Raw genomic sequence first — 12407 nt, forward strand, 5'->3', positions numbered from 1 at the left:
AGGATATATGTGATGATATGGTTAACTTGGGATGTGCATAATATAATCCATTTTTTGTAAAAACAAAAAAAGGTTATGTCTATCAGTGTTTGGATGAATGAAAAGAAATGTGGATTAAGAGAGGTAGTGGAATTGGTGAAGTGGGGAAATCACTAAATTTTTCTTAATATGTTTCTGCAGTGTTTGATATATTATGAAGAGCATTTGTTCCCTTTGTAATAATCATATTTAATAAAGGAAAAACACTAAATAAATTCAAAGTATAAGGATGTGAGTTTCTAAAGAAGTTGGTTTTGGCCAGAGACATGAAACATAGCAAAGTGTTATGCATACTTTCTATTGTAATCATTTTCATTCATAATCATTATCACAAATTATCTCTGAAAATAAAGATATTTTATACTAAGATATATGGTGGCTTTAATGATATTTTTTCTTTTACAGCAACTCCGCTCCAATATCCGAGAAATGGAGAAGCTTTGTTTGAAAGTCCAGAAAGATGACCTGGTGCTTCTGAGGAGAATGATAGATCCTGTTAAAGAGGCAGCAGCAGCAGCGGCAGCAGAATTTCTCCAGCTCCGTCAGGAATCTGTAGAAGAACTTGAGAAACAATTTCATGATGAAGAAACTTTACCACAGCCTTCTTTGACCAGATCTATGACTGTTGGCGGTAATGTACTAGTCTTACTCTTGATCATAGTGATGTAGTTAATTCACCTCTTTGTACAGATATTGCAGATAATACCAGGTGTACTGGTTAATAATGCGGATTTTTTTCAATAGATGGACACATTTGTTGATATACACTAGTATGCAATTTGATACATATGCTATTTTGTTGTATTGACAGCAAACTTTCTCCAAGCTGACTAGTATTTAAAAAACTTGGCAAAATTTGAGAAGCATGTATACAGAAGAAATGAACAAGATTGGGGCAGAGCCAAAGGATGAGGGAAAAGAAATAAAAGATAAAGTTTATTTTCCAACTCTCTTGATCCTCAAACTTCTCAATTCATGGAACACCATATTGGCCTAAGATCTCTAATCACTTGAACACTTGGAGAAACTACAAAATTAAATCTCTGCAACCAATTTGGATTTGATTAAGACAGTCATTCCCTTTATAAAATCAAATACCTAAGTTATACCTAAAACAGTGTTAGAATTTCAAATTCTGAATGGTCTAGGTCATATTGCACCATTGCCAACATTAAGCAGTTCAAATCAACTGTCTGACCAAGTGCCTGAGTTTTTCATCAAATATGAGAGTTTCTTCTAAGTTGCCTCAAATCCAGAAATATTTAAAAAATTGAGAGGATGGGAGGACAAGAATATGAAAAGAAAGCACAGATTTACATAAAGCTTTAGTAGTGGGATTAGATTTGTTCCACTCCATGTCTGGTCTTCTTTTAGCTATAGAATGTTTTCTGTCATTCTGCATGTTTTAATCCAGTGTTCTCTGGCTTTTTCTTATTTTTGCTTTAGATACTCAATATAGTAGTGACAGCCTATACAGGAAAAAAAAGTTTGATTTGCATAAAGTTAAGGGCCTTAAAATACTTTTTTCTTTAACAACTCAATCTGATTCTAAATAAATTGGTTGGAAACATCAGCAGAGATATTTGGAGTAATGTTGCCACATTTCCATGCATGAGATCAGAATACAAAAATAGTTTTTCATTTACAGATAGAAATAACAAGTAGAATAGGGCGTTTTATGTTCTCTGGAGAATGAAAGAAATTTATTAAGTTTGGGGAAAACCTGGGATGATTTTTCTGTTTCTTTTGTCCAGTTTCTGAGAGTTCCTAAAGTAAATCTTCTCTGCCAATCTTACTTGATCTGAGAATCTCCCTCTGTCTCACTTGTGTGTCTAGTTTCATTTTTAGCACATTGCTTCCCACCAACAGATTTGAATTGTATTTAGAAAGGTGTTCCAAGTCATACAGAATGAATCATTGCTTCTCTCCATCTTGTCTTTCTTACTCCCCATCCAGCACACAGCTTCACCAGCGCAATAGGAACAGATCTTATTACATTTTAAACAAATATTCACAAAAAATAATCCAATCTTAAAACTTATGAGAACTTCAGACCAGCATATTGAATTTGATGAAATACTAGATTTTATCACAGGTATATACATGTACTGAACCGTTTTGTAAAACATGTAAGTGGTTTTTTTTAATATTATTCAGAAGATGTGTTTTCAATTGGTTTTAATTTTCTTAAAAATCCTACTTTGCAGCTAGGTTAAGCCATGACTTAGAAGTCATTTTATTTGGATAGTTAGGTTTATGTAGATGATCAGTAAATTAATTCCACTAATCTTAAACTGTCAGAAAGTGAAAAAATCAGGAAATGCTTTTGAATTAATTTAGATTCATAATGACTTTTTCTAGTATAGTAAAGTTTAGTGGGGGAAAATTTTTTTAAACCAGAACATCTATTTCGCGACCAATCTTTGAAATCCTTAAGATGAACTGGATGCTGTAGTAGCTGCCCTCTTAGGTTTAGGTGTTGTTCCTTCACGGAATCCATGTTGAATCTATCGTATACAATTTTTAGGTGCCTCACGTGACCAGTTCTGGTAGTGTTTCATCATTTAGCTTTGGCACTCCAGTTATACTTCCTGTTCTGCTTGGCGGGGTAGCTACTCTTGCCCCAGGTGGACTTCTGTAGGTGGTAGTTCTTTTAGGCACAGTGGCGGCACAGCGTGTGCACGTCTTGTGCGCTTGCTGAACAATGACATTCCTTTCGTCACCTTGCTTCTGTATCTGAGACCCAAGAGCTAGTGGAAATTTTTTATATATATTGTAATTCTTAGTAGAATCACTGACTTTCATGAAGTATGGAGAAGGAGGGGGGCATTGTGGGGAGAAGGACAGAATGAGTATGAATAAATGAGTGAATGAATGAATGTTTAAACAGAGAAGAGGAAAGTCTTATGTCTATATATTAAGCTTATTTCTCACTTCAACTAAATCTATCTTAAGGTATATTTGAGTTTATAGCCAATAATACGATTTTAGAATGAGTTTTAAAAACAGTGGTGATATATTCTGTGCCCTTTACACTTGCAGTTGTTTGCATGTAGATAGAACTAGCTGAGATTAATATGCTATATAAAACAATAGCAATTTTGACTTATGTACACAGAATAATAGTTCTTTAACCTTCTTTCCTGCAGCTATAATCTGTTTCAGTGTTTTACTTCCTTCTCTCTATAGCAATTTGTAAAAGTTCAAAGTCAGTGGATGACTACTGAAGTACAGATTTTTAATACAAGCTGGAATAAATAAATTATGGAAGTTGTAGAAATTAAAGGGTTTCCTTTCTTAATTACTAGTCATGCCTTGAATTGATTAATGATGTTCTGCCTTGTAAGTTTACAACAGGATTTTCCATGGAAGAGAACAGATTTCTTTGTTCTAAGACTTCATTTGAACTGAGATGCATACGCAGTTTGGTTTCAAGTGAGATGTAAATGACTTAAACATTTTTTATTTTTTGCTGAGGGAAATCTTTAATGCTTGCCTAAAATGTCAAACATTTCCCATCCCTTCATTTTTTAGATCAATAATTTATATATGATAATTTCTCTTCATTTTGTTATATACTCTGGCATAATTCATTTGAATCCTCTCTATAGTACAAAGATACTGCCTTACAAAATATTTAGAATGGGTGTTGTGTTTATGAAGTTATGCTTTACATTTTGTTTGTTAATGATAAAGTTATCATTATTCATCATGCTACAAAAGAAGTTGGAGTTCTTATAATAGGCATATTAAGAGGAAGAAAGGCCTTAGAGTATTTCATTTATTTTCATTGAAGTTAAAGTGAAAGTGTTTTTATGTGATATTAGGACATGAGATAACTCTTAAGCATTTGTAAAGATTATAGAGAGCTTTTAAAATATTACAGCATGCCATAATGTTGTAATGTAAAATTTACTCTGTATCTCATTTTTTTTGCTCTTCCTTTAAGATAAGGAAATATATTCAGGTAAGTTAAGATTCAAAATTAAAAGAATACCATCAGCCCAAGCTGGTTTGGGTCAGGGGATAGAGCATCGGCCTATGGACTGAAGGGTCCCAGGTTCAATTCCGGTCAAGGGCATATGCCTGGGTTGTGAGCTCGATCCCTAGTAGGGGGCATGAAGGAGGCCACTGATCAACGATTATCTCTCATCATTGATGTTTTTATATCACTCTCCCTCTCCCTTCCCCTCTGAAATCAATCAAAATATGTATAGATATCTATATCTATATCTGTATTCTTATAAAAAAATAAAAGAATATCATCAGCCCTAGCCAGTTTGGTTCAGTGGATAGAGCGTCAGCTAAGACTGAAGGGTCCTGGGCTCCATTCCTGGCTAGGGCATGTACCTCGGTTGCAGGCTCAATCCCAGGGCACGTGTGGGAGGCAACCAATTGATGTGTCTCTCTCACATCAATGTTTCTGCCCTTCCTAAACAATTTAAACAGGTGTGTGTTTTTTTTCTGGAGAGGTAAAGCATTCCTGATTTATGAAAGTAAACTAGTAATGCAGTTGTATAAAATACCATTGTAATAGGCTAGGATGGAAAAAGAAATTGAGAGAGAAGTTGGACTTAGTGTTATAATAATATACTTTTAGGATTAGATCAGGTGTCATATGTCACTGTCATCTCCCTGCTTATAACCCTTCAGTAGCTCTCCAATGTCTACCAGATAAAGTCCAAAGTCTTTAACTCGATAACAAGGTCCCTTAAAACCATCTATAATGTCTTATGCTTGTAACTTTATGGCTTTTACTTTATGCTTTGGCAAGACCAAACTGCTGATTTTATGTTAAACTATATTCTTTCTTCTTTGAGGCCTTTTTCATGCTGGTCTCTCTACCTACATTTATATTATCTTCTTTGCCTAGTAAGATCATATTTTTTAGGAAGCTGTCCCATACACTGTACACCACACTGGCTGGATCAGATGCCACCCCAGCCTGGAACACCCACAAAGCACTATGTGTATCTATATCTATTTACTTAGATATTCCTGAACTCTCTTACTGTTGTAGGATTGTTTCTTTGTATGTCTAACTTTTCTAGAATATACTTTCCTTGAGAGCAACTACTTTGTATTACTTTTTCATCCCTAGTAACCAACACAATACATGAGTGCTCAGAAAATATTAAAGTGGTAGGTATTGTTTTAAGCTTGAAGTATGGGGGACAAAAAGAAAGCAGACCTTCAGATCTCTTCTTTACATTTCCACTGCCACAATCCCAGATCAGATCATCATCATTTTTGCATCAGACATATGAAAAGCCTTCCAACTTGTGTTTCACTCTCTAATTCTTTTTACCTTCAACTCCATCCTTAATCTATTATTTACACCACAGCTATGGTTCCTTTCTAAATCTGAAATTTGATATGGCACCTTGCAGCTTACCAATAGTCTCCTATTCCTTTTAATAGTTTTATATTGATCTTATGAGAAAGACACAATTCTTGAGCATGGTTTACAATGCCACTAGTAATGTCACCCTCAATTTTCAACCTCAACCTTTGCTTTTCTCTTGTCATAGAGTATGCTTCAGCTATACTGAACTCCTTTCAGTCCCCAAACGTATGCACATATTATTCTCCTTGGCCTGAATACTCTCTGCTTCTGCCTTCACTCTTGCCCCAGTTCAATTATATAATTTCTGTCCATCAGCAGGCTTTGGCTCCAGAACCTTCTTGGACCACTCTTTTCTCCACAGAACTAGTTAACTAACTCTGTGCTCATATAGCATTCCATACTTACCCATGTCACAGTTCTTATCAGACTATACCGAGTTTGCCTGTTAACATGTCTGTATCACACATATGATTAGCTCCATTAATAATAGTAGCAGCAGCAATGGCAGTAGTAGTAAATACTAACCGCTTATACTTGATCTGTAAGCCAGGCACAATGCAAAGTTTCATCTTATTTTATAAATGAGGAAAATAAGTCAAAAAGATGAAATACCTTCCCAAGTCAAAGAGCTAGTGAAAAGCCAAACCAGGATTCTTACCCAGGTCTTTCTGATGAGGCCCATACTCTTAACCACCATACTATATTGACTCCTTGGAACTATTTTATGGTTTACCATTGTGTACTCAGCATCTTGTCACAGATTGGTATATAGTAGGTTTTGTATAAATATATATTTATTGAATGAATGATTGGTAAAACGAATACAGTGAAATAAAGACTTGAGGTGGAGTTTGGAATGTAAATTCATCATCATAGCAGTGGTTAATGAGGAAAACCATAGTGTGTTGATGACTTAAAACTCAGAAAAGAATTAGAAGCAATGGAGATATGGGTCAGAAAAATGACTCTGAAGAGAAGTAGGGTGTCAATATGTACAAAAATATACATGTAGTAATAGGTGTTAGTTTTTATGATAAATTTGTTACCAAAAATGACTGATTTTCATTGCTAAAAACACATCACTTCTCTACTTTTAACAACTTAAGGATCTGATGTTTATTACTAAAATAGCCAAAGAAAAAGGTTAATAATTTAGCGATAAAAGTGTTAAACCTGGGTATCTCTTCATGGAACATTGGCCAAATAGAATAGCTTTCCTTTGGTGGTGCTTTCACATCTAGCCTTAGTTATTCAGAGTGGTAGATAGTAGTTGTAGCCATTTTTTTTAAGATGACTTTGTAGAATAAATTAAAAAATATTTGTTAACCTAGGAACAATCTGCCTATAGATAAATCTGTTTTTATAGAATAATCAGTTTACTTTCAGTCTGAATTTAATTAGTAAGCATTTTACATGACAATTGTTTTTATGGAGTCGATTCATGCTGTTGCCTTTTTAGCAAAGCAGATAAACTCTAAACATGAGACTATGTTCATCCAGGAGCATTTCACACTACTGAAGCTGAAGCTGATCCTCAGAGTATGACTCAGATATATGCATTGCCTGAAATTCCTCGAGATCAAAATGCTGCAGAATCATGGGAAACCTTAGAAGCGGTATGTTAATTTTTTTTTTTTCCTTTTGGTAGCTGTGAGGCATAAAAGTAAATAACCTCCTCTCTCTTTTTCTCCTTTTAAGGACCTAATTGAACTTAGCCAACTGGTCACAGAATTCTCTCTCCTAGTGAATGTAAGTATATGACTGTTTTTGGCTCAGAGATGTTAGATTAATAGCTAAAAGGCTTTTATCAGTCATTAGACTTTTGACTAGAATTTTAATAGAAGTTATAATTTTTAAGACTGCTATTAGGTCATGGATAGAAGTCCAATTGTTGTCAAATTCCAGATAGGTTCCATAAACATTTATTAAGCACTTTTATGGAGCCATAAAAGGTACTGTATTCGATCCTTGGCATTGGGGGTCTGATAAGGTTGGTTATAGAAATAAATGAAGCCTGTTCTCTGCCTTTAAGGATTTACAGTGGGTAGAGATATGCTTGGATCTCCAAACTTGAAATTTCAAGCATGATTGTTAAATGCAAAAATAAGGTATGACAAGAAGTAATAGAAGCTCCAAGAAGCAGCATTTGAGGGAGGAAGGGGTTGTGAGGTGGAAGCATTAAGGGTAGCTTCACAAGATAGGTAGCCTTTGCTTGAGCCTTGAAAATTGAGTAAAGTGTCCACAGGTGGAGTGAGAGGTACATTTGAAAATAGCTGAACAAAGACATGGAGTACAGTACATTTTAGGAATGACAAGTATTGCAGTATAATCTAAGCATAAGGTACCATGGGCAAGCAAAGCAAGGAGAGTTAGGGTGAGATTCCGATAGCATTGAACGCCATACCAAATAATTTGGACATTACTATGTAGGAGCCAATATAGATTTTTGAACAGGTAGAGTGCTGTGATCCATCCCGTCTGTGCTTCAGAAAGATCACAGTGTGAGGAATGGCCTTATAGAGGGGAAGATTATAGGCAGGATAACTGGTTAGGAATCGATTGCAAGAGTTTCACAAAGAGCAATGGCAAAGCAAGTACAGTAATCCCCCCCATATCTGCAGTTTTGCTTTCTACAATTTTGCTTTCCATGGTTTTAGTTACTGTGGTCTATTGTGGTCTGAAAATGTTAAATGGAAAATTCCAGAAATAATAAGTTTTAAATTGTACATCGTTCTGGGTAGCATGATGAAATCTGGCACTGTCCTACTCTGTCTTAGCTCAAGACATGAATCATCCCTTTGTCCATAGTACCCATGTTGTATATCCTCCACACCCTTAGTCACTTAACAGCCATCTTGGCTTGTCAGCTAGACTGTTGTGGTATTACAATGCCTGTGTTCCAGTAACCCTGTTTTACTTAATAATGACCCCAAAGTGCAAGAGTAGTGATGCTGGCAATTTGTATATACCAAAGCAAAGCTATAAAATGTGTGTGTGTGTGTATGTATAGGAAAAAAACAGAGTATATATAGGGTTCAGTAATATCTGTGGTTTCAGGCATCTACTGTGGGTCTTGCAACATATTTCCCATGGATAAGGGATGACTGAGAGGTATTTCTGGGGTAGAAATTGGAGGAAGATGGAAAAGTCAAAGATAAGAAACACTAGGCTTTATTCTGCATAATCAGGTAGCCAGTGAAACTGTTAACATAGAATAGAGGACATAAGGTAAATTTACTGGAAAAAATAGAATAGGTTTTGTTACTATTTTTCTAAATTATTTTTTCTTCCCAGGAATTGTGTGTGGGAAGGTTGGATGTATGAGTTATGTGTGTGTATGTATGGATGTACCTGCAGGAGCAACCCTATTTCTGCTTATGCTTCTGGCTAGGTTTAGTTCTTTGTTCTTGATCAAACTATGATTTGGGGGTTGTACATTTTTGAGTTATGATTTCCTTGACACCTGGCTTTAAATTATAAGAGCTCCTAAATCAACCAATCTTGGAATTGAAAAGGTCAACTAATCTACTCTTGCCCCAACTTCTCAAATAGATGGTCTTTTGCCTCTTTTTGAGCAGTTACAGTGCAGGGACACATCATACTTCAACCATCCCATTTGGAGGCTCTGAGAAGTTCTTCCTCATGTAAAGTAAACTCTGCCCTTTAATAACTTCCCTCTGGTACTTTTGCTCCATGGAGCCATATGCTGAACAAGTTTTATCTCTTTTCCATATAAAAGTTTTTCAGCCAAACCGGTTTGGCTCAGTGGACAGAGCGTCTGCCTGCGGACTGAAAGGTCCCAGGTTCGATTCCAGTCAAGGGCACGTACCTCGGTTGCGGGCACATCCCCAGTAGGAGGTGTGCAGGAGGCGGCTGGTCGATGTTTCTCTCTCATCGATATTTCTAACTCTCTATCCCTCTCCCTTCCTCTCTGTAAAAAATCAATAAAATATATTTAAAAAAAAAAAAGTTTTTCAACCTTTGAGACCACCTTCTCTTTCCTCACTCTATCCTACCTCACCATATTGTCTTCTCTTAAAAACCCTTGATTTGCTAATGTATTCCTAGAATATGATTTCTAGGGTTATCAGTACTAGACCCTTACTCTGCTTGTTTTCTAGTGTGTGGATTTTGTTCTTGAAATATAATGCTTAAATTGAATATTGTTTAAAAAAATTTGGGGGGGTTAATCCTCACCCAAGGATATTTTTTCGTTTGATTTTTAGAGAGAATGGATGGGAGGGATAGAGACAGAGAGAAACACCAATGTGAGAGAGATGCATCGATTGGTTGCCTTCGGCAGGCACCCCAACAGGGGCTGAGGATCGAGCCTGCAACCGAGATATGGTCAATTATTTGACCATAATTGAACCCGCAACCCTTCAGTTTGTGGGCAAATGATCTAACTACTGAGAAACCAGCTACGGCAAATATAGCAAATTCTTTAAAGCATTTTCCTTTTTTTGATGCCTCTAAGTCAGAAGAAGCAAAATGAAGTTTCTGGATTAGGTATCTGTACAAACTATTAACATATTTGCATATAAAAGAGAATGATACAAGAATCCCAAAATATTTGTTGTTTTTAGAATCAAGATTTATTTAATTGTAATGCATAATCTCTGATCTAATGTATCTTGTAAGATCTGTATATGTCTGGTTATATAGATATATACATTTGTCAAAAGTCATTGGTATGTACTCATGAAATGTGTGAGGTCTAATGTACATAGATTATATTTAAAGTTTATTTAAAAAACAAACTAAACATGTTAAAAAGTTCTCATTCAAGACAAACACATTTCCCTTCTAATGAGATTGACACATGAAAGGAAAATGAAGGGTTTTGGGCCATTTAACTATTATATATACTAGTACTATTAGGTTATTAAACAATTCCTAATCCCTAATCTAAGGAAGGTTCGTGCAGGGAGAGTTAGACTATAGCCATAGATCTATACAAATGTCCTATTTATAATAATCTGTGTAAGGACAGATTGTTATTAAGCAATAGCTCAAAGGAGAAACCCTGATTACTATTCCCAGGGTGACTGAGTTCTCATGACCACATGGTCAAGGACTCACAGAAGCTCCATTTAGGCAACAAATGACTTGGGAACATAATCAGAGTGACCACATCCTCTCATTATCATCACATGGACATGATAGTATCTAGGCAAGTTAACCATTTATTTATGGAGCACTTTCTGTGTGCATAGTACTGAGCTAAGACTAGAAAACAGTATAAAAAACAACCTATAGGATACTCATGACAGTTACACAACATTGTGAATGTAGTTAATTCCACTGAATTGTATACTTAAAAATGGTTAAATTGTGCCTAGCTGGTGTGTCTCAGTGGTTGAATGTTGACCTATGAACCAGGAGTCATAGTTCGATTCCCAGTCAGGGCACCTCCCTGGGTTTCAGGCTTAATCCCGGGGGGGGGGGGGGGGGGCAGGGAGGGGTGCGTGCAGGAGGCAGCCAATAATGTTTCTCTCTCATCATTGATATTTTTATCTCTCTCTCCTTCTCCTTCCTCTCTGAAATCAATAAAAACATATATTTTAAAAATGGTTAAATTATAAATTTTAATTTTTACCATAATAAAAAAAGAACCTACAAAACCATTGAGACATCCAGATATGGCCTAATAGATGGTAATAAATTAATATGTACTAGGCCCCATCTTTATTTTTCTTCAGCCTTTATTGCTCAAGTGTTCTCTTTCCTATAATTGTGGAACCAACCCTATTTCTAGACAAGGGGAATTTAAAAAATGCTGCCCTAGTTATAGGTCCAGTTTTGTCTCTACATTTTGTCTTATTCACTATGGATTTTTAAATCCAGTTTTATTCTGGATGCATAAAAGCTGGGTTGTAGTGGATTAGATCAGATTCCTCCATTTATTACCTATGTGACTGTCAGGATATTATTTGACAATAATGAGCTTAGTAAATTGTTGGGAGGAGTAAATGAAATAATGCCTATTACTTCTCACCCCCCTTCCCTTCTATTACCCCACTGCATTCCTGCTTTTGTTCCTTCCTTAGTTGATTCCCTTACGCTCCTTGGTTAGAATTCTACCTTTGCTACCAACATTATCTTTAGATATTTTAGTACTATAGCTCCTACAGCTTTTTTCCTGTTGCTAAATCCCCTGATGTCAACATCCTACTTACCTACTTCATTTATTATCTACTGTAGGTGAATATAATCCTGTATTCTCCTTGTATATCATAGCATTTGTATGTTTGTTTTTGGGCTTTTCTGTATATGTGATTGCATATGATTCAGGATAGAAACTACATATATTTAGAGTTCAGAACCAGGAGAGATCAATGTTATCTGGATTGGCCAAGATCTAAGAGTAGAGCTGGCCTTGAAAGCTGGCTGAAATTTGGAGTTAGTAATAAAGAAAAAATTCTGGAGTTTTGGCATTAACTTCTTAAACCATAGCTTTTCAAGCGCAATCATAAAACTGCACAACTATTAGCAAGACTGTTCAAGAGAGAGCATTTTTATTGATGTAAATGGATTTGGGAATAGATTTGTTGAATGTATTACTATTACTTGATATAGAGCAGTGGTTCTCGACCTTCTGGCCCTTTAAATACAGTTTCTCATGTTGTGACCCCCAACTATAAAATTATTTTTGTTGCTACTTCATGACTGTAATTTTGCTACTGTTATGAATCATAATGTAAATATCTGATATGCAGGATGGTCTTAGGCGACCCCTGTGGAAGGGTCGTTCGACCCCCAAAGGGGTCGCGACCCACAGATTGAGAACCACTGATATAGAGGATGTGTGCCTATAACTATCAACATCAACATTCAAAAGAAAAACAATTCACTCTGGCCTGTGTGGCTCAGTTGGTTTGACATTGTACATGCACTGAAAGGTTGCTGGTTCAATTCCTGGTCAGGGCACATGCCGGGTTGCAGGTTTAATCCCTGGTAGGGGGTGTGCAGGAGGCAGCCAGTGGATGTTTCCTCCCACATAGATGTTTCTCTCTCTCCC

General features: G+C 36.0%; 1 protein-coding gene across 1 annotated transcript in view; it reads left to right on the forward strand.

Moving 5' to 3' along the window:
- STX17 (syntaxin 17) overlaps window positions 1-12407 on the forward strand; it is a 48082-nt gene that overhangs the window by 30004 nt on the left and 5671 nt on the right. Inside the window, exons 4-6 of the mRNA XM_081103570.1 lie at window positions 445-670; window positions 6887-7002; window positions 7085-7135. Coding sequence (XP_080959696.1) covers window positions 445-670; window positions 6887-7002; window positions 7085-7135 — 393 coding nt within the window. The remainder of the gene's footprint in view (window positions 1-444; window positions 671-6886; window positions 7003-7084; window positions 7136-12407) is intronic.

The sequence above is a fragment of the Myotis nattereri genome (genome assembly GCF_964212035.1).
Source record: "Myotis nattereri genome assembly, chromosome: 12".
Taxonomy (NCBI): Eukaryota; Metazoa; Chordata; class Mammalia; order Chiroptera; family Vespertilionidae; genus Myotis; species Myotis nattereri.